The sequence below is a fragment of the Dermacentor albipictus genome, chromosome 7 (genome assembly GCF_038994185.2).
Source record: "Dermacentor albipictus isolate Rhodes 1998 colony chromosome 7, USDA_Dalb.pri_finalv2, whole genome shotgun sequence".
NCBI classification, from domain to species: Eukaryota; Metazoa; Arthropoda; class Arachnida; order Ixodida; family Ixodidae; genus Dermacentor; species Dermacentor albipictus.
Genome location: NC_091827.1, coordinates 10,411,372 through 10,435,047, shown reverse-complemented (window position 1 = coordinate 10,435,047; position 23,676 = coordinate 10,411,372). Strand labels below are relative to the sequence as shown.

General features: G+C 41.8%; 1 protein-coding gene across 7 annotated transcripts in view; it reads right to left on the bottom strand.

The window, feature by feature from the left end:
* LOC135904358 (uncharacterized) overlaps positions 1–23,676 on the bottom strand; it is a 36,862-nt gene that overhangs the window by 9,831 nt on the left and 3,355 nt on the right. The window contains exons 1-11 of one of the 7 annotated variants that reach the window (XM_070521595.1): positions 22,775–23,407; positions 20,556–20,868; positions 19,418–19,552; positions 18,009–18,200; positions 16,758–17,000; positions 15,957–16,212; positions 14,107–14,414; positions 9,061–9,147; positions 8,864–8,970; positions 8,096–8,336; positions 5,011–5,568 (exon numbers count right to left, since the gene is read on the bottom strand). In XM_070521595.1, coding sequence (XP_070377696.1) covers positions 8,121–8,336; positions 8,864–8,970; positions 9,061–9,147; positions 14,107–14,414; positions 15,957–16,212; positions 16,758–17,000; positions 18,009–18,200; positions 19,418–19,552; positions 20,556–20,868; positions 22,775–23,158 — 2,241 coding nt within the window. In that variant the 5' untranslated portion in view covers positions 23,159–23,407 and the 3' untranslated portion in view covers positions 5,011–5,568; positions 8,096–8,120. The other 6 variants (XM_070521596.1, XM_065435010.2, XM_065435008.2 and 3 more) reach the window with 6 other exon arrangements.

Sequence of the window (23,676 nt, the reverse complement as noted above, 5' to 3'; positions counted from 1 at the left end):
TATTGTTGCTGATGGTGATACTGTTTTTACATGCATGGCTCACTGTTTATTGCATGGTTTCGGCCATGGAGAAAAGAAACCAAGTAGGAGAGGCCTTGACATCACACTTTTGAAGCTGGAAGTGCAGCCATGTTGGTGTGCCATCTCCCGTTGCACCTCCAATCAGCTCACCAGAGCTTTGAACTTGTATTGCTACCATCTCTGGTGGTGCATGCTGCTGATGCACGTCAGAACAGAGCTTACGAAACTTTTGTAACATTTTTAGTGAAGCAGACGCTCTCCTGTGCTTTTCTGTGGCAAGTTGAAGACGACGAAGACCCATGCCGTGATTACTTGAGTGTGTCTATTTCTGACTGACAACTTATACTCACAGACCCAAAACACAACTTTCAAGCTTACACACCACACTCCAAAGTCAGGTTGTCTCGCAGACAGAATGTGCTGCAAGAAAGACACGGGCAGAAAAAATCTACCTCACTTTTCGGAAGCCTAGAGCAGCAGTGAGAGCTTCAGGAGTGTGGTTGCTATGGCAATGTTTACGTATGGGTACCATTCCCAGTGCTGCTTTGCGAAAAACGGCATGCGACTTCTGCCACATTTTCTCCAATATGTCTGTGCTGGCTGGGGCCTCTCCTGTGCTTTCCTTCCTCCATGGTTTTGGGGAATTTTGTTACAGAAGGATAAAGAAGGCTTGGGCTTCTTGTGCCATTCACTCTGGAAAGAATTGTGTATGCAAGTGTTACATTATAGTTTCATTAACGCACTGCAGCAGCCGAACACCTGTGGCATTCATCTAAACATATGGCATGTTCAATTTGTTGCCATAGCCACTTGTGATTCTTTAATGTGCTGTGAAATCTCTAGACTGATGAATTGTCATCACAATTACCCTTAAGTCCTTTATTGCGACATCTTTCATAGCATTTGTGTTGATTTGGAATGTTGCAATATATTGCTTGGATTACCAATGTCAAAAATCTCTTGCTGTGCCCATCTTTGTGCAGGTCTTCAATACACTGCATACGTGAAGCCTAACTACAGACTCGCGTAAGCTAGACGTACATTGCAGACAACCGGTCTCAATGTTAGGTGTCGGCCAGTCACCAAGATGGTTGTGCCTCCTCCTGTGTGTGAAAACAGGATGTGTGCCCTAATTAGCCAGTGTGTCGTGAGAACTGAGCCAATTCAAGCTACAAATATCCACCAGCAGCAAGATACGTAACGAATGTAACTCGCGACTGTTGCTTGCTGTAACACGTTTCCCGTGGTGTCAGTCAACTGTGAGTCATGGCGGCAATTTTCCATGTGCAAATGTGCAACTTTCTTGTAACACAAATGCTATATCCTTTCAAGAAATTGGCCGCAGGTAAAAAGTCTGCAGAATTCAGCAATTCCACCTGCTCTAAACTTATTTATAACAGTAGCAGGCTTTTGCACCAGATGCTGCCGAACAACTTTTTTAATTCGCGCACCGTTCATTGTCTTCGTCCACTGCGGTATTTGCTGCCATGTCCTCCGAAAGACATGCACAGACACTACTATGTGCCAAGTCTGCACGGTGCAAAGTATCCTGAACAAATTGCTGTGCACGAAGGTTGCACAGTAGATCTGTGAAGTGCTCGTCAGTGGCAGCGAGCAAAGTGTTGTTTTTCTTTACCAGCCAAGAATGAGGCGGTGGCCTGTCGACTACGCAATAACAATAGAATGGCGATGGTGCTGCAACAGAAACAATAAACAAGTGGACACAGCAAAGCCGTTTGTAAGATCTTAATTGCTCTCACAGTGAAATTGTTTGAACTAGTGATTGAAGGCTCTGCAGAGCTTGATAAAGATGCAAAAGTTTGCGGCTCTCCAATGTATGATCTACAACAGGTGGGTCATAAAACGGGAACTCTGCTGCCACAGTGAGAAAGTGTTGGTTGTTTTTCTGCTCTTTAATACAAGTTCCTGAACGGTGTGCACACAATGACATGCATAGCACCACAGACAAAACAAGGTCCTATGTTTTCTGAAAACATTTATTTAATTGCAAGAATGTGAGGATAACTATACTTGCAACACAGTTGATAACAAATGACAGAAGCTCCAGTAAAGGTACATCCAAAGTGAGGAAACAAGTAGTTATGTTGAAATTGTGTCAAGGCTGTGTTAACATTCGTTTTCCCTTGGCTACGGCTCGGATTGACATGTTTTCTGACTGCATACTGCATTGCTGCAGGCTGGCCTTAAGGTGTCTTCTGAAGGCCTTGCAACATAGTTGTAGGCAAACCAACATGGTTTGCCTACTATATCTTATGTTGAGATCATGCTTGTTGTTGTTGGTTCAAAGTTGTGCTGTCTGCAACAGGCTGTATTCTTTTGTCAGCCTCATAGCTGTGCCACACAGCCACAGCCATTAGCAGAAGTGCCTCAAGCCTTCAATTCATAATTGTCATTTTCACAGTGCCACATGTAGAAATTCAGTAAATGAGCCTTTTGGTTGAAGGGCTTGGGATCAGCTCTTCACCTATCAAAGGCATGCGAGATGTAGAAACTCTATTCAGGCAGCTGCTATACCAATTGAGTGAGCTTTGTTGCAATTGAAAGAAAAAATTCAACTCTGTTTGGAGGACCTTTGTTTACTCGGGCCTGCTGGTGTTTCTAAAAAATTGGATTAATTTCGAATAAATTGAAGTGGCCATGTCTACAGCTTCATAACTCTGCACTGATAACGGATGTCACAATTCTTTAACCATTGGAGAATTTAGGGCAGACAAATCTAATGTGTCGTTTAGACTTTGCATGAAATAATTTGTTTATATCAGTTTTGTGAGAGTCCTGTTAATATGATAGCTCCTTTATGCTACAGGCATCCCAACAGTTGAAGCCTTGAGGCTTCAGCTGAGAATTTCTAACAATCTTGTTCTTAAACATTAAAGTCTGCAAGCTTTAATTACTAATCTGCCAAAAGTCCACAGATTTCAACTTTTTCTTTTAACCCTTTCAGCATCATTGACGTATTGGCATGTTTTCACGTTTCTATCGCACCATGTCACTGGCATTAGATAATAATGCGAGGACGATACCAAGAGAGCATTTGCCATTATTTTTGTCATTTTATTCCCTTCTGCACAAACCGTTATGTTCATTTTATATCAAGAAAGAAAGAAAACTGAAAGGATTAAATGCCGCAAACTTCAGATGGATTGGCTCAGAAATGGCCATACATGCAAGAATGTTTTTACATTTCACACGTATGAATACAGAAAGCCCATGATAGTGCTTTCTCGTAATGCCAATGCTGAGAAGTTGCCCACAACTTATGTGCAAGCAACTTGGGTGCGCAGAGTGTGAAGCTGAAAACAATCGATCCACTTTGAAGATAACAATATTTCATGGGCAAAGTGGCGCTCATGAATTTGATTGACATAAATGTTACATCATACCTATTTGCTTCTGCTTGCAGAGGAGACAAATTTTAAAAAGTTGGAAAAGCTTCTGCTGCGAGGTGTTTATGATGCGATGACATGGTTACCCAAAAGGTGTTGATGAATTGAGTAATGTGTAGCATATTAATTTAATGTAAGATTCCAAATTAGCTTTAAATGTTGAATTTGTCTTATCATTATGATTTTTGCTGTTTGTTATAATTCACTACACTAAGAGGCCATGAGGAACTAGAGCACTTACTGTCATTAGCCCTGCTTGTGCGGTGCATTACTTCCCTCATCCTTTCTGTCATAGCCTGCAAGATACATTATCTGCATCTGTAAACTTTTTTTTTTCTTTTCTCTTTTTTCAATACCTTTGAAAGTCCCTCTGCACACAGGTCTTTGCTTAGTTGTCTACATTAGCACAACCACTCCGTATGGCTGTTCTGGTCATTCCATCTATTACACATATCCACATAAAACACAAAACACAGAGTGCCGTACAAAAACCCTACGTCATTTCACACTATGTTCACTGTACAAATACTTGTGCTATGACATTCTTAAGTTTACAGCAAGCATTTGCGGCGAAGTAACAAAAGTTTGCATTTTAAACAGTACAAAAAGTTCTTGCTCTACCTTTGAAATTATCACAAGAGCTCAGTGGATGATCTAGGACAAAAAACAAAATTTCACTCAATCCACACAATGCGCGTGAAGACCATCCTTTTAATTGCAAGTACTGTATTTCCACAAATGCAATGCTAGTCCTCCTTTATTCTCAATAAAATGTGTGCTTCGTGCCACAGTTGCAACTACCATTTTACAAATACCACTCAATATTTATTTTTTCCATAGCGCATTGGCTTGACTACCCATTATCTGAGCAGTACAAATCATAGATCTTGTGGTGCACACAACAATGACTAGTGCTACAGGATTGACAAGCATGAAGCTTTTTTTTCTTGTCTGTCATGTTCTGCTTCCTACGCATGCAATTGCAGTTCACCTTTACAGTGTCAATAACATTATAGCTGCAATAACAACACTTCAGTGATTATAAAAATTTGACCAAGGCTAATGCTCAGTATATTTGAGGCTGCATCATATGTGTGCAAATATGGCAAACCCTCGAGCAGTACGTCCATTATCAAGTCCCATTTCACATCTGCATTTTGAACTTGGGAATGAGAAATAATGCATGGTAATTAGTATGCAGAATATACAGTGCATACAAAATCATATTTGTGACATCTAGGAACACATACTGTATCCATAGTTAAGTATGATTTAAGTATGATACCTGTATTTTACTGATGAAGTGTCGTTAACACTTCACTTTTGTTAGGTCATACAGCCAAACCATGTCACATCCGATATGAAAATACCTTCGTTACATGTGACATTCATTATAGCCAGCTCAGAAACTTTCACCATAGTTTCTACATGCAACAACAACATAACAACGGCATCCTTCAAAACCGCCTCGGCATGCGTGGCAAAGGCTGCAGCCATCGCCTTGGCCATTCAGGACGCCGAGCGCCAAACCAATTCGGCTGTCATATTATCCGACTCACAAGCGGCTTGCCGCCTGTTTTTACAAGGAACGGCACCCAAATCAGTAATCAAAATTTTAGGCACTCAACTAGAGGGGCACCACACTATCGTCTGGTGTCCGGCACACGAGCGACTGGCAGGAAACGCTAGGGCAGACCGTATTGCTCGAGGTTTGAACGTCCGAGCAACGGCATGGCCTAGCGATGACCTTCCACCGAATTCTCGTGACATCCTCCTTCAGCAAAGGCAGGAGCGGAGACGTTTTGGACATCCTCACTCCGATTTAAACAGCCAACAGGAGAGGGACTGGCGTCGTATTCAGACGAATACATACCCCAACCTGCACCACCTACACAGAATACACCCCACGAGGTTCACTGACGAGTGCCCGTGGTGCACAGACACACCCACACTAAAACACATCACATGGGAGTGTCCCAGGAGGCCTCCGCACATAGACAGTCCCATATTACACGAACATCCACTAATGAGGAATAGGCAGTGGGAGGCATGGCTTGCGGACGAGGGTCGGGAGAGCCAGTTGGCTCTTCTGGACCAAGCCCAGCGAGCCGCTCGTGCCAGTGGGGCCCTGGAATAGGGGCTGCAACCATCGTGCCTTGTTTTATTTACGTTAATAAAGTTTTACTCTCTCTCTCTCATTATAACCATCTATCTATTACATGCTGATATTGACGAGAAACAATTTAGATTTACTTCATTGTATCTTATATTTGTTATATCGAGGTTCAACTGTACTATTATGTTTAATCTGTTACGCGCTTTGTATTAGTACAATATTTCAAATGGGTCATGTATATTTTCAAGAACCTAAGTGTTTACTTTCCTGTGGTTTGTTGAGCATTAACATACTTTTCATCTTTCATACTACTTACTTATGAGGCTGCCAAGCTCGGACCGAAACATTTTTTAAAAACCAGTTTTTCTGTCTCCCTCGTAGAAAGTAGTCGCTTACACATGCAGTTGATTCCAACAGTTTACAGGCCGAGACCTTCGTGGAAATGCTGAATTTCTGTGAACCTTGGGCACACAGCCTAAAATTCATAGTTGTAGTTTGTACTAGTGCAGCTGGCCACAAAATTTTCCAGGACGTGATCTCCAGAACAAATGTGAATTTCTGCTTTGTGAAGTCACGGCACTTCTAATTTAATGGTCTACTATGTAGGTCACAAAAGCTGCTCTACTTCGTTTCATACTTAGCAGGCAACATTGCAGAAGCAATGCAAGTAGTGCAGTCATAGAATTCTCACTTCATGCGTTTTTGAGAGCAGCTCTTTTAGAGCTGTGACACTTTCTACAGAATAACTACTTCATATATAATGACTACAACTGTGGGCATAAAGTTATGTCAAATTACAGATTGTTCGTGTACCTTGGCGCTTCCAGTATGTGGCGTACGATGCTTTGGTCATGAGTGCAAGCGGTGCACCGTGGCTGTTGGAAGCAGAGACATGCCGCTCCACTGATTCGGTGGCTAATAGGATCGGAACGCCAACACCTTCTATGTAAAAATTCGTAATATTTTGCAGCGGAAAAGTATGAGACCTAACATTATTGATTTGCATGTGCATACCTATATTTCTTTCATATGTGATGGTCTATTTTTCGGTCCCAAATGCAAGCAATGCAAGAAGTCTCTGTAGCCTTCGTAACGTTGCTTGTTATGTAGGTAATGGAGTATATTACAGACTGAAACTGAATTCGACACCGTGTACCCAGGCTTTACGAGAAATCATTTTCTTTTTGTAAATCCTATGTCCGTATAACTTTCGTGGCCAACAGTACATGTACCATCAAGCACTGTTGTATGCTTTTACAAGCCACACACCCAAACTGAACAGAAATTGTCTTCATGAAATATTCATCCCACAGGCTTCTGGAGCCAACTGCACAGGTGTTGCCAGTATGAAAAATGACACCTAAATAATAATAAAGCAATTGCTACTGCAAGAGTGTTCGTTGGAATGTTAGTCAGTGGTGCATGCTCAGTAGTTCTTGCTTCTAAAACACCTCGTGTAGTACTTTTTCATTTGATAGTTGGAAGTGAAAACATCTATTGGTGTGGAATGCATATCAGGTGATTCCTTTCATATTTCCTGGCTGCGTACATCCTGCTCATAGCTGTAGGTAAAACATTAACATCAATTTCACAGGGCGCGTATCATTGATGACAAGTATCAGAATGAATGGCTATATAGCTTAGAACCATGAGGTTCCTTGTGTGTAATGCTAGTGAGCCAAAACACTTCATTGCCTTCTGTAAGGAGGACTTCCTCAAGCATTTCTAGGACTTCCTAGAAATGCCTTTTCTTTTAAATTGTGATTGAGTTTACTTGATCATGTGGAGTAGCTTCATTTCTCGGGCCAGGCATGGATCTGCATCTTTATCTGCATGAGATAAAGCTATAATTGGCTTCCATTAATTAAGCATTCATTAATTTGGCTCTCCACTTAAGTCAGAGATCTCAGCAGATGACCATGCATGCCTGTGCACAATTAAGCCCACTCGAACTCGAAATATTTTCTTGCTCATTTGAGAAGGGGCAGTATGTGTGGTTAATTAGGCTTACTTACAAGTCAGCTGCACGTAACAAACTTAAAAGCGCATATTTGTGTCGCTATGTAAAGTTCGGGGTTGCAGTAGTGATACGATGCACTAGAAATGCCTGATATGCTGGCCAATATGTATACTGCACATTTCCTTGGCCAATGGCCACACCAACCCATTGTTTATGCGCAGTGTACGAGCAACGTCCTTCTTGCCTTGCTTTTTATGAACTTTCTAAAATTTCTCCCACCTGATTTTCGCTTGCATGTCTCGTTTTTCTTGACTGCTGCACCTTCAGGACAAATTTAAAACTTGCATGGTTGCTTGCGCAGTGCTCATCTCCACATGCTTGTCAAAGCAAGACTTGTTACCACTGCGCACGCTGATGGTAACCACAAAGGCACCATCGATTTCGACCTGCGAATAGTTTGAACCAATACTTCATGTTCCCAATTGAGGGAAGTTAACTAAAGTCAAGTGTAACAGACATTAAGGGAGAGCCACATCTTGTCTCAAGATACAAACTTTCAAAAGGGTACTCTGTCTTCCCCTATCAACATACTTGCAACATACGGAGTTAGTGAGGCTTAGAGATACATTCCGTTGACCAGGTAGTCTGCATCATGTGCGAGTGACGACCGGCCTCCCCGGCGTGCTAGCCGGTGTCGTGCCAGGCGAAGACGACAGCCGACCAACACGAGCAGGAGACCCGTGATGCAGAGACCCAATGTGAGGGCCAGCACGGCACTGCCTGATTCTTGTTCAGCCCCACGGCTCCCTTGCTCCACTTGGGTAAAGCTCACCTGTAATGCAAGGTGGTATTGTATATTGTGCAGGGAAAACTGCACTGTCGAACCTCGTTATAACGAAGTCACAGCCAGCATGAGGATACTTTCATTATATCTGATATTCGTTGCAAGCATATATTAAAGAGTATGTAAGGACACTTTGTCACATGTGACATCATGTCCTTACATATACTCTGTATGCACGTCACATGTGACAGTGCTGTTATATGTGACAGCTATGTGTCGCAACACTCACATTTTGGCGAGAATTATGTTGCAAAATTTGAAAAAAGGTAATCGTAGAATGAGTAAAGTATGTGCAAATGAATTACTATAATGGATGTCTGGATATGTTTTGGTAATTTCTTACACTTTCTTTTTTTCCAGTTGTGAGTGTACCTTTTGTTTATTACCATTGGTTTCTGACCTTACCTGCATGTTAAAAGAAGAACAGCGCAAGAGACTGGGACAAACAAAGATGCACACGGCTCTGCTCCTATTCTAACATGAACTACCAACATACCCAAGTCTACCCTTCTTACCTGCATGTTAGCGACCTCATGGAGTCTGCTGTATTGCACAGGCCTCTCATTGTGATGATGTGGCACTTCAGAACCAGCCGTTGCCTTTGCTGGTTTTGCATGGGGCTCTGAAAAAAAGGGAGTTCAACATTGTACGTGGAACTGTGATCGCACACGGCAACCACTCTGCCTTCTGGTGCTAGAGTAGAGTGACTCACTCTGCAGGTGCTCTGAGATGTGCTTTGAACTACTTTGATGGGGTGCCGGTGGGGGTGCCACTTCAACAACAGGCTGATAGAAGGTGTCTGTGGCAACAAATGTGAGTTAATTCAGTGCTTCAGGACAGAAATCTGTGAAAGCTTTCCATACATCATGCTGTGGCATTCAAGTGTTTATGGTCACAATTTGCATGACCCAAAGTTGCATTAGCACAACAAAAGGATGCACATGAGAAGGGAAACAAAATTGCAGCTTACGCTCACTTATTGTGCTAATTTACCTGAACAGTTAAGCAAAAACCAGCTAGTCCAAAAGTTATTAATTTCAAGATAACATTAAAATGCATGTGAAATGCAGCAATCTGGACATTAGGCAACTTCTGAAATGACTAGAATGAAACTTGCTGAATTGAAAAGAAATCAGCAATAAGTAATGAATGATTATAAGCACGAGCTTTATTTGGGCTCTCAAATACTTACGAAATTTGCCAAAAATCAAATATTCAAAAGAAATAGGAATTGTAAGTGTACGGCTCTAGCTCCTCAACAAGAACAGATGTTGAAATTCTGAAATCTGTACCTGACGGAGCAGACGTACTAAGCATGATACATTTCTTCTTACGAGGATGTGTTGCGCTGTTCTGGAGAGGTTTGCTAAAGTTCTCTTGATAAAATATTATGATCTGGAATGGCATCGTATATCTCATATTTGGTAAACTTAGGTGCCCTGGCAGCTGTAATCAACAGAATTTCTGTAGCTCTCTCTCTATATATATATATATATATCTATTGCGAAGCTGCAGTTTAAAATTCAATTGCTTGTAGTGTAATGGTTTTGTCATATTTTTCTTGCAGGCCCAAACTCAAGTTGATCTCCCATTATTCACTATATTCCATCTAACCAACTCTATACAGTGCAGTGAAAGCTCTGGGCTATGTCAGCCAACAACAACAACAGAAAATTCTCGGGGTTTGTGTCAGAAACATGATCTGATAATGAGGCACACCGTAGTGGGGGACTCTGGCTCAATTATGACCACCTGGGGTTCTTCAATGAATGAGCACCCATTGCATGGCGCACGAGTGTTTTTGCATTTCGGCCCCATCGAAATACAATCGCCGTTCAGCCAACCATAAAAATAAACCACTGATCACCCTTTGCTCGATGCCAATTGGATGAGAGCGTTATGGAAGGTTTAGTAGCATGAGCAAGCCCTCCTTCCTTCTCTAGAAATCATAACCGAGTTCCACTAATGATTGGCTGACATGAACTCTGGCTTTTGCTGTAACACACGGAATTGGAGAGATTGAGTGTAGATGCTAACTTTTTAATTAGACAAGTTTCACTCAATTCAGCCTAGCAGCAGCCTAGTGAGAGCGCTTCTACGTTTAATCTGCACGGGAATAAAAAATGATAGTTCAGCAAGAGGTGAGACATTTTCTTAATCTCTGGGAAATGCATGTGGAATGGCAAATGGATAAGGTAGTGCAACACATGGATGGACACAGTCCTTAAAAGAAAGAAAAGGCAGCATTCATGTGACTTTTTACTGTGCGTGAAAAATTGGTCTCAATTTTTGCTGCTTCAAAAAAAAAAAAAGGGCAGAGTGCACATTGCCTGTATTCCAGGTGCCATTTGCTAGCTGACATGCACCTTGCATTTGTGACTGAAAGGAGCTGCACATAAATTTTAGTACTATGCATAATGTGCAGTTAGTGTAGTTTGGCTTGTGGTCAAGTTCGTCATAACTTAATATATTCACAGGTGTGTAGGCAAGGACACAGTACAGACAGTACTTGTATCACTCAATGAAGCTGCAGCTCATTCCACTGATTGTAATGAACTGACAGACAACTGAAAATTATGACCTCTTAAAACCTTATGGCTTACAACTTGCTTGTAGTGCTTGCAGCTTAACATTGATAAAACAGTATTTATGAAAATAACTAGGAAAATTAATAAATTGTCGTTTACCTATAGCCTAGCATCCAAACCTCTTACGGAGGTGAATGAATATAAATACCTCGGTGTTACAATAGCCAGTAACCTTAGTTGGAACTCGCACATCTCCCATGTTTGCGACTCGGCTTTTAAGAAGCTTTGCTACCTCAGGCATAAATTAAAACACGCTCCTTCTGAAACCCGTCTTATCGCCTACACCTCTCTTGTCCGTCCTAAACTCGAGTATGCAGCTATTGTATGGGATCCCTATACTAAAACTAACATCGATGCGCTAGAAATGATACAACGTAAAGCAGTAAGGTTCATCTTCCCTAAATATCGCACAAGTGATTCCCCAACTCAGTTAATGGCTGAACACAATATTCAGTCTTTGCAACTAAGAAGAAAAATTCACAGGCTTAAATTTCTCTTCTTGCTGAGTAACAATAAACTATCTCTTTCTCCCGAACCTTACATAACACCCCTTACTGCCCGCCGAACAAGACATCGCCACGCTGCATCATTAACGCCTTATAATGGTAGAACCAATGTCTTTATGTCTTCCTTTTTCCCTCGAACAGTAACGGAATGGAACAGCCTACCCTATAACAAACTTCTCAGCACTGACTCAATAGCCTCTATTACTATCTAATTTTAGTGCTTGTTCTTACGAAATCTCGTTTCAATTTGTATCGTTGTGCAATATTTATTCATTTGCGCGTTGTAGTAATATTGAATTATGCACTCCTCCTTTTTTTTTCTGTTACATTTCCTGTGCTTTGAAACTTTGCTTGTGAAACAGTGTTTCAATTTGTACCTGCCACTCTCTATGCATTATTTAGAGGTGCTTTACTCATTATGCGATTGTACTTTCTAATACATTTTTTCCGGAGCTTTCTTTTTTTTACTCCTTTGTCAATCTATTGTTTTCTTTTTTTGTATGTACCTTTCCCCTCCTGCCTGGGCCTTCTAAGGCCTGCAGTATTCCTAAATAAATAAATAAATAAACTTAAGGCTTGCAACTTGTGTGGTTGTACATTTTCTTGCCTATAATTGTCAAATGCTATACCCCCAGGCACCATACCTTACTTCATGGAGATAGGGTGACTTGCTGCATACGCTTTTTAGTGTAATGAGAGGCTTATGTCGCCTTTTTTTTACAACTGGGATGTAGGGCCAGTAAATTCACACTGGACATAAAGTTAAACTTTGTCAAAAAGAAAAGGTGATTATTTTGGACTTGCAAGCATGTGAGGAGGTCTGATCAAGCTGATGTTGATGCAGCATTTGATAATACATTTGACACACCAGAGTCAGAATTAAAATCTTGTAATAACTATCTGCTCATTTACATAGATAAACCCAACTTGGATGAGATTAGTTTGTTTTGAATATGGATGATGAAAACATACTTTGTGGGTTGTTACTCCGTATTCATGAACGTGTTTCGACTTGCTGAAAGAGAGGACAATGCCATCCCTTGACTGAGGTAATCAATGTGTTCCAGTAACCATGGCTTCAGAGATTAATTGCACTGCATGTGCTGAAAATCTTGGGGGTCATGCATGCAGTAACACCCTCTGGCAGTGATAACTTTCTTGAAAAGCCTGGCTTCACTCCAGTGCCTCTGGGTAGACGCTAGCAGCACATGTTTATGAAGTTGTAGCTCAGGAAATAGCGGGCAGCATTGCTAAAGCACCGTATCCATGTCGGTTGAGGGTCAGTGCAACCCTCCCCTTGATGGAGCCAAGGGGTATTAAGTCGATTTATGTTTGTGAATATGGTTGTTAGTCTAAAGGTTGTATGCTCAAGAGGCTGAGTCTCCACCTAATCCAGTCAAGCTTCAATATAATGAGCAGTGATGTAAAGACTTATTGGATGTAATGAATTATTGGATATAACAGAGTCAATATACATTGTTTCTTGCTGATGTCAGCAGGTACCAATGATGAATATTGTATAGCAGGTTTGTTGAAAATAGGATATATAACAAAGGTATTTTTGTGTTGGCTGCGACATTATTAGAACGAGATTTCACTGGACTAAGATGAAAACAAACAAAAAAAACAAGCAAAAGTGCTCCCAGGCATCTTCAAGTGTTAATGCTTACAATATCATATGCAATTTTGCCCCTTGATACTGTGCAATTATGCGCTGTTGTGTGCATTTCTTTATAGAATCTCCTGTTCAATTGTAGGGACATAACGTGCAGTGCTAAAAAAATTCCATAATAGAAATCCATTGAAATGAATTGAATTCTGAGGTGTTATGTGTCAAAACCACAATTTGACTATGAGGCATGCATCGTAGTGGGAGACTCTGAATTTATTTTGAATGCCAGGGGATCTTTAACGTGCCTCCAATGCATGTGACACGGGCATTTTTGCATTTCGTCCCCATCGAAATGCGGCCGCCTTGGCTGGGATTTGATCCTGCGACCTTGTGCTTAGCAGTGCAATACCATAACCGCTAATTAAGCCACCACGGCGATTAAGAAATCCATCACTGCTGCTTTCGATTCCTCTGTAAAATGACCTCTGTTTCCAAAACAATATGCATGATGTGTGTTGCATGTAAAGAACTTTCTGTCAAAATAAAGGATTATTAAAAATAGTAGTAAACAATTTTGCTGGAAGCATGTACTTTTAACTTAATAGCTTCGCATTCGGGGCAGCTCTGCTGGCAATGCACTCAGTGATACAAGCAAACCTTGCTACCGCATTTTTGCGCGTATAACCCCCACCAAACTTTCTTTAAAATTTAGCAGTGAAGTGGGGGTGCGGCTTATATGCAAATTTCGCCATAAAGTGTGGCTTCACGACAGCACGGCACGCGCCGTGAAGGGCTGTTGTAATTGGGGGTGCTGATTATATGCGGTAGCGGGTTATATGCGCCAAAATATGGTACTAAGAAGTTGCAAGAAACACGAAAATACCTTGTATTCGTTGCACACGGGCATGAAAATATTTACTTTGTTATATCCAATAATTCATTATATCCATAAGTTCAATTGTATTGGTTACACACCTACAGAGAACTTTGAAACCATGCAATGAACTTGATAGAGCGCTGTTCATGATACAAGTTAATGAGCATTTCCTCACCATCTTCATTGGCAGCTGGTGCGACCGGTTTGGCTGGCATCACTGGATGCGGCTTGAGTTTTGGCTGCTCCTGCAGTGGTGGCTGTGGCTCCAGCTGCGAGTCAGACTGTGATTCTTGCACGAGACCCTGTTGCTGGCCTACAGATTGTTCCGCTAGCTTGCTGCTTTGCATATCCTGTGGCAAACTCTGCACTGGTCGGTTTGAATGGCCTCCAATACCAGGGTGTAGACGTCGACTGTAAGGAGCCAGGGTCGGAGGGTATGGCTGTGGTCCATAGCTGTCACCTTGATCCACGGGACCCAAGGGGCTGCAGAGATGCAGCGTGTCATAGAGATCTGCTAAACCAGTACATTATTCAATGAAGATTGGCCTATAGCCAGAAAAATATCCTTCAGGGGTTCCTTAGCTTAAAGCTACTTGGAAAAGACAGACTAAGCTGCAAGATGCATTGTAAATACTGTGCAGGATATTTTATTATGTTAGTTATATAAGGTTTTATGGCGCAAAAGCAATAAGGCTATAATGCACTAAGATGGATTATGATGTGTTTTATAATGTGACTGTGTTGAACACAGTAAAAATAAATTGTATATGCAGGTAGCCAAATTACCAGCCCCTGCCTCTTCAGTCAAGTTTTATGGACAGGAAGAACAATCTAGCTCATTGTAATCACAACTGCAATCACTGGACCAACTACAAATATTTCACTCCTTTTTTAATTACTAAGCCCAATGCATGTGATTACATCCTGAAATTAGAATCGAGTGTTCTTCAAGGCCCACTACGTGACATTTCCTTAACTAGAACATGCTTACTAAGGCTGCCATAAAGGTTAGCACTCAATCTGCTTTATCTTGTGAACTGCATGCATGCAAATTATCTCAGAAATTGACTGAAATGAAAAATGTCTAAATGGCATGATCCCAGAGGTCCTACAAGATTATTAGTCTCATTACTGCTTGCATTTAGTCAGAACCTTTGATCCTCTAAGTGGACGTAGGTACGCAGTTATGGAGAGAACCTTTGTGCATTTTCGGCGCCTTTTGAGTTCCGTGGACCAATGGTTGAGAACTACTCCCTAGTGAAATTCCTGAACTACAACCTTAAGTGTTTCAAGTGGTGCGATCACAACTAGTACGAGCTGGTTCTGTCTGTTAATCAACTGGTCCTTGTCGAAACCCGACTGGTCTCTGCCGGAGGCCAGCCGGGAAGCAAATGGTTCCATTTGGAGGCTAAGTGGAAACCAACTGGTCTCACTTGTGAGTCAATTGGGTATTGCATTTTTAGTTACAGCCCAGTTAGGAAGTAAGGGGTCCCAGTTGTAGGTCTAGTATAGTAATGATGCTGCTTTCATGCTTAATGTTAAGCAAATGACCAGTTTTCAACATTGTGTATATAGGATGCAAAACAATGTTAAGACCAGGGCATGGAAGAGCATCTATTTCCGTGAGAGGCACTCATCCTGTCTTGCTCCTACTTCACATTATTTTGTATCCTATTACGCCATACTAAGCATAAACAGATAGCCCAGCAACAGGTAATGATATGTTACATTTCTTTGATAGTGAGCCCTGCTTTCTATTCTTCCCTGTCTTCTACGGAGCCTTTTATGCTAATAGGACACATCCCCTATGCAACGTACTACATGCGGTACCTGACATATAGCTTTGAGAAGATACTGGTGCTGGTTGAAGTGCAAGGGAAAAAAAAACAGATTCTTTTTTTTTCCTGATCTTATGTCATATTGTTTTGCATCCTATTACACCACAATAAGTATGAACCAGCTAGCCCAGCAACAAGCACTGAACCAGTCCTTGATTGCAGTGTCAAGCTTTAATCTAATACTCACCCATGACCTATCTTCCAGTGACTGGGTGGGTAGTCTTGTATAGACGACACTTGCTGTTTCTGCTGCTGCAGTTCGTGTTGCAACTGCTTGAGCTGGTGTTGGCGAAACTGCTGCTGCTGGTAGCGCTGCTGCTGCTGCAACCTTTGCTGTTGCTGCTGCTGAAGCTCTTGCTGCTGCATCTGCTGCTGCTGGTATTGGTGTTGCTGAAGGTTCATCCTTGGCTTCTGGGCTCTGAAGTTCTGTGGCTGGATGATTCCTGCAGCAAAAGCAAAAGAAAGTGACTTACAGATTAATTTAGTACTTGGATTCAGCACTTGGACTGATGTAGATACATGTGCATTATGGCATTGGTAGGATGTATTGATATGGTATGGCAGATTGTATAACATGATAACATGATATAACATATATATGGCATATTATACCATATTGGTAGGGTATTGTAGGGTATGCATGGTATGGTATAGAGTGTGGCATAGTGTATCAAGGATATGGTGTAATGTGGTGTGTTACTGACTGGTGGTTTAACTAATGACACATTCAGGTGAAGCTGCACTGAGGTGCAGAAGAACAAGCACTGAAAAAGTATAATGCTATGAATGTAATCACATTCATAGCGTGCATTAGCACAGAATGTAAGACACCCTGACTTTTGTTATCGGTTTAAACAGGTACCTCTACTGAGGACACATCTTATAATCAAATTCATTGGATTGTTGCTCCTATGTTAAATGTACTAACTGTCACAGCCTCTGGTCATTTGTAACTATCGTCTATGAAAAGTCATGCAGAAAGCCGTACCATCAGCTACCATGGGGTAGAGCTGCGTGTCAGCGTCGTTAATCCAGTACCGGTAGCTCTCAGGGTAAGCCTGCCCGTAGTCGTAGTACTTGGTCTGTTCTGCTGCAAAAGGTTCTTCGTATGGGTCTCTGTACTCTGGCCGCGCGTGACTGTGGCTGCTTTCATCGCCCCAACGAAGCCTGTTGTTGTGAGCCAAAGATGAGAAGCTGTTGTGGCCACTGAGCACAGGCTTTGGAATTCTCCCTGCGATGGGCAAGCAAGAAAGCTTTGTTAAAGTAATCTCAATTTAACTGAATGCCTGTGTTTAGCTTTTATCATTACAGAACGGCCCAACAGAATATGGAAAGAACAAATTAACGAACACAAGCACTGATATTTTGTTTGTTCGTTTGTTCTTTCTGTCTTCTGTCCGCTGCTGTGCTGTTTTTGTAATGTATTACCAACTGGCCTGGTTACACACATTGCTTTATCATTACCATACATAGCAACTGGTCAGACTGACAGCTGTGTGCATTGGCATACAAAATGCTCCATAGTAGGCTTTTAAGCAATGCATAGAAATGATTAATGTAGTAGAAATTAAGAAGTTATTTCTTCTGCAAAGTGGTGTTTGCAGTTGTGGGCATCAGAAGTTGTACTCATAATTACCTAGACCACTAATTCACTTTTCATTAATTACTTGAAGTATGCCAGTTATTTCTCAAGGGTTCTCCAATTAATAAATATGTAAAGACTACCGCCAGTACTTAGACATTTGTCCCCAAAGTCCGTCAGAAAATTAGATTGGTGCTCTACGCATATTTTGTCCCAGAGCATGTAAGGAAGGCTTTCTAATGAAATGATATGCCAAATGCCGATGCATCTTCCTTCAAGCTGGTTGATGAATATCTCAAAATGACATGCATTACAGGAAGCTGCATGTCCCCACTTTGGTCGTGTTTGCCTCCATTTTGCTCCCAATGTTTTTCATTGAGTTTCGATGTTTGACACATAATGTGGCACAGATCTGAGCATTTGCCATGCCTCTCACTCTTGAAGTTTACATTCTGCTTGCTTCTTTCATAAACTTTAGAGTTATAGCTAGTGCTGTCATCACCCAGATAGTGTCAAGGAGGGTTGTGCATTTCTCTGTGCTTAACCACTGCACCTGTCCATGTCTTTCATTCTGTTGTATGTGTCTTATTTTATATGCCTAAAGCCATTTCTAAAAAGCATATGTTACTTTGCCCCCGACTTCATCATTCCACACACCTCCCATATCAACTGCAGAGTTGTGCCGGGGACTGTCGTCATTCGAGGAAGGTTGCAGAGGATTGGCTGGAGGTACTCTGTCCTGCTGTTCCGTGTCCACCGCAGTTGTGCTTCCTGGTCTAGCATGTTCGGCTGTGGTTGGCAAAGTCGTCGTGGATGGGTTGGCAGTAGCACTGCTAGCCTCAGGTATCTCTGTTGAAAACAATATGACAAGTTGTACAGTGCGAGCACTGCTACAAAGTTCACTTGCAACGACAAAAAGATCAGTGCATGCCGATATATCAGAATTTCATATTGGCAGCTGTCTGTACACTAGTTAATCGGAAATGTTGATTGGAGTAGTTGGTTATTCCACATTCCGTTGTACATTTCGTAGCTGAGATTGAGAGGAAGGAATGGAGTTGGGAAGGCCATGTAATGCATAGGGCAGATGACTGCTGGTCCATCATAGTTGCAGAACGGGTGCCACGGGAAGGCAGGTGCAGTCGAGAGCAGCAGTGGTGTGATGAAATGAGGAAATTCGCAGGCATAAGATGGGATCAGCTGATCCAAGACAGGAGTAATAGGAGATTGATGGGAAATGCATTTGTCTTGCAGTAGACATAGTATAAGCTGATGGTAATGACAGCATGTGGTGGTGGTGATGATGATGATGGAATTCTGTTATACATATGTCCACTGTTGCCCTGGTAAATGCAAGGAAGAAGTAGGATGAAACTGGTGTTGATATTGCTTTCTGCCAACTTCCTAGCTCTCAATTGCATGATGTATCAATTAGCCCTTGCATTTTTAATGCCTTTTTTTTTGACAAAGCAAACTTAGGTAGTACTAATAGCCATTGAGTCACATACACGAAATTCAGAAACATGCTAAGTGGCAATATTTTGATAAGGTTTCATTTCTGCTGAATTTGATATTTGGAAATTTTAGGCTGAGTAATAAGTGCCAAAGTTGTTAAAGCATTAGCCATTTTCAAAGAAGATCACATAGAACCTATGATTAATATAATGTTAACAGTCACACTTTTCTTTGTCTTGGAAATGAATAAAGTGTCTAATGTGGTGTCATTATCAGCAACACCATCGCACAAAAGAATGATTTTTAATTTGTTTAGCTGCTATAAATAATTTGCATGCTCTTGTATTGTTTGTTTGATTGATTAATTATTTGATTTATTGATTGATCGATTGGACTGATTGATCGATTGATTGATCAATCGGTCGATCGATCCACAGTATTGTAGGGTCTTACAGTAGGAATGGAAAGCACACAATATTTTCATCGCAGACATGTGCTATACCCAAGCAGCAACTAAGAGGCTGTTCATTGAGCATGCAAGGAAAAGTTCACATGGGCAAACTACAAAAACAAAAATTAATGTGGTCAGTTCATCTTAAGCCAGAACTTACTTGCACCAGGGCACTTCAGGTCCTCGGCCTCATCGCTTCCATCCGCACATTGCGGAATGCCATCACAGACGTTGTAGACAGCAATGCATTCACTGGAATTTTGGCAGCGGAACTGATAGTGTTGACATCGGTGGCCTGCAAATCCACGTTCAACATCGCTGCACTCAGTGAAAGGTCTCAGGAATTACACTGCACCCTTGTGCGGTAAGCAGGATAGCATAGTAAACTGAGTAAGGAAGCTAACTATGCACTGGGAAGCATCTGTGTCAAATGGCAGTGTGAGGGAACGAACTTCTCTTGAGCTGTCAGTTTTAAGCTATGTTGATTGTTCCAGTCTTACTGATGGTTTCACCTGTCTGTTTAAAGAAGCAGGGCATAGATAAGACAAGCGGTAGGACAACTCAGCTCTTAACAAATTACATTGTATTTCTTCTCCTGAGGAGTACTATATGGTAGCCTAAGTTCTTGAAGTGTGGTTCGCAAACCAGCTGTAGTCCTTGAGGATTTTCAAGAGGAACTGTGAGGATTGCTCCAGTGTCACACCTTTGATGAGCACATCCTATCAAAAGACTGAGTGAGAAGTTTAGCAAGGCAGTGGGATGACATTTCTTATGTCCAAATTTATTGAAAACTTGCCAAAAGAAAGCCAAATTGAAAACAAGAAACAAGGTCAGGTGTCGAACAACATTTGAGGTCTCCGTTATTCCTCAGTTAAAACCGTTGCCAATCTTCACCACTTGAGAACATGCAACAGTGCTTTTGTTAATCAATATGAAAGTGCAGTTTACATATAAAGCATCTGAAACATCTTTCTGGCAGCTGCAAGTACGAATTTGTGTTATCATATCTTCACTGTGGTTTCTCCTTGTACACCTTTGGGAATTGAAAACATAGTTAAGGATGTCATTGAATAACCTGTAAGGTTTGTAAGGAGCCAATGAAGGCTAGAAAGTTTGAGAACTACTGCTATATAGCAAAAATATATAATCTTCATTCGTAAGTATCTGCTGCATGTGTTATCCTTTCCCTCGTGTAGTCTATGTGCTGTTTTTTCAGTCAACACAAAGCCAACTCTCCTGAACTGCTATTTAACAGGACCTGTTTCTCCATTTCTGTGTGCTGCAATTACGATGCTTACTGTCTGATGGATCATCTTGGTCACTCTCGGCCTGGCCCACATTCACTTGGTGCGAGCTGCTCGTGCTTGTGGTCAACTTGGGTGCCTGCGTCACTGCAGGTGGATTGTGCGGTGGTCCATCAGCACTGGCGAGGGGACGGGGCTGGCGCAGCTGTGTGAGTTCTTGTTCGTGGTGAGAACCGGGCCAGAGGGGGGCCTCGGTGTTGCGAGTGGGCACGGTGAGCACAGAAACTGTGTAGAACGCATGGGTCGTGAAGAGGCACAGGAAGTGTGAGGGCGGCCCGCAGTCGAACAGGTAACAGCTGCCTTTTCCCTGCATCACAAGATTAACGCCAGGAAAGGATGTATATAGATGTTAGCAGTACGGCTCACAATGCAATATGGCACTGGCAGTGGCCTGTACTGTGCTGTGCATTGATGTGCCCTGATCAAAGACATGAGAGCGCTAATTATAGAGAACCCACCTTGTCAAAACATGTTGCACATTGGAGAATCTTGCTTTTTCTTCGATTTAATTTATTTTCAATTCTACTATGCTGGGCTTTCCTTTAAGAACCAAATAAACGAACGTTCACACGAACTGGGCAGGCACGTAAAAAATGTATGGATGGTGTTTACATGATTGAAGGGATGCATTTCTGGATGCGTGTACAAACATGCATCCAGAATTGCACCTGGATTTATCTCGCAGATTAAGCAAATAAAGTTAATATTACACAAATAAGAAGTAAGGAATTGCAGAAATGCGACAAAAAAAAAAAAAGCCTTAGGACAGAAGAAATGCTTTTGTGAGCAGTATTACTCAAAGGTTATGGAAAGCGATACAGAACAGTGATGATCTACATGTGTGCATGACAACCATAAATGTAGGCTCTATCATTGATGTGAAGGCAGAAAATGGCTTGGTTTTCAGATGTATGAGTCCAGTTAATGTAACACCGTACTGAGAGTGAGAAGTGTTTAAAAGCATCACTGTTGTAGGAATATTCAGTTAGTGTGTACAGCTGATGTTTAATGTGCATTAAGAACTATTTGTCTCCTGTTTCATTACCACACCAAGTGGCCCCCATTTCACTGTAGCTCTTACATTACAGGCCAGGTTTGACCTAAGCTGTATATACGAGGCTCTTGGAATTCATACTGGAAAAGTATTTTACATGCTACTACGGGTAATTCAGACAGTTCAAAGTGCTTGAAGAGCAAAAGTGGTTAAATCTTAAAGCAGAGAAATGAGTATGTTGTTGGACTTCTTGACATGCTGTTGTGTACAAGACAGCAACATGTGAAATACAAGACAGGAGCATTAAATTAAACACTGTTATTTTGCTGCTGGGATTAATTATCGTTTTAATTTTACTGTTTTCTCATTTATAAATTCGTAAATACACTGAATACTGAGCCACATGATAATGGCACACATTATTACATATACATGCATGTTGAACAATTCTGAACATTTTGATAGAGTGCTAAAATTAACATGTGCTCTATATGATTGAATATCTTGGGAGACTATACACACACACACACACACACACACACACACACACACACACACACACACACACACACACACACACACACACACATATATATATATATATATATATATATATATATATATATATATATATATATATATATATATATATATATATATGACTCTATTACTTACGAATACGCAGGTTTGTTGACACAAAAATTAGTGTGTTTGTAAAAGAGTTCGTGATTATAAAACCAAACAAAAAAGAAAGTGGAGAAGAAAAAATCATTAACGGTCAATATTGCGTGTATTACACACGGCGCACAAGAAGTGAGCAACACAGGACAATTAGCACTTAGTAAATCAACAAATCTCACATTTTTATGTCAAATCGATGATATACATATATGTAAATGATAAATATGTATATGATAGTGTGAATTGCGTGGAATAGAGAAATAAGAAAGGCCGTCGATGAGCTCTGGATATCCATGGAACGCAAATGGAAGAGAGCTCTAGGGTATACCTGTGCTTTGTGTGCGCGAACAGTAAAGCATGCGGTGCGCGCAGCTGTCAAATCCACGCTGCCGGTGATGTTTAGATTCCCTTTCTCTGGCCCGCGCGTCCCGTAATTAAACTTTTGCGGCGGGGTGTTCGAAGTCTGCATGCATTTTGCTCTTGGCGCGCGTCTTGCCCAAGAGCCGTCCTTGATTCAATATCACGCCAACATGCCTACCTTTTCTTCGAACACGGCTACGTTGCAGCTTGTCGTCTCCCAACACCACAGTATGCAGTCTCGGTTGGAGCTCAGCTCGGTTTCGTTCAGGTATCGCGCACCCATACGCCGGGAATCCTCGGTGCGGATGATGCGGTTCTCGTTCACTTGGAAGTTTTCCAGGGCGTCCCTCATTGCCGCACTGGGTCCCGCAAGCGACTGCGAAGGATTGGGCCTCTTCTTAAGCGTGCGACCGCCGGCAACTGTCGCCGGAGCAGCGACTGGTAGCGATGGCTTAGCCGCAGTGACAGTAGGTTGTGCCGTGAAGCCCTCCTGCGCGAACGCGATGGGTAATGCGAGGAGGACCGCGAGTCCCGCTACTCTGCAAGCACGAGCGCGGTACATTTTGCTTTCTCCGGTGCGGCTCTGCGTGTGGACCTGCGCGATTATCTCGGTCCCGTTTTTCTGCGCATTGTAAGGTGGTGCGCTGTGCTTATGCGTTGATGGCCGACATCTTGTTTATACTTTTGGGTGCGCGCTGTTGGCTTGAGGCCCACAATGAACAAGCTGTGCGCATGCGCTATAGAAATGCGTGCATAAAAAGGTAGCCGCTTAGCTAGTGGACATCATGATCTAGGTTAATAAGCACTGCACTTTTGAAGTTTGCTACCAGTTGTTTAATTGAAACGCTAATGTATGCTTTGCGGGTGTTCGCGCACGTACTCACGCATCTAGTTTCGCTTTCGGTTCTGTCAACATGAAGAAATGATTTCTTCTGGCAACATTAAATTACTTACTAGCTATGATGATAAGATAGCATTAAGATTAAGAATTCAGTATTTCAATTTTTAAGCTACTTTTGGTCTGTAAAATGCACCTCTTTTCTTTTACTAGTCGCAAGACGTTCACTCATTCAACGTAAT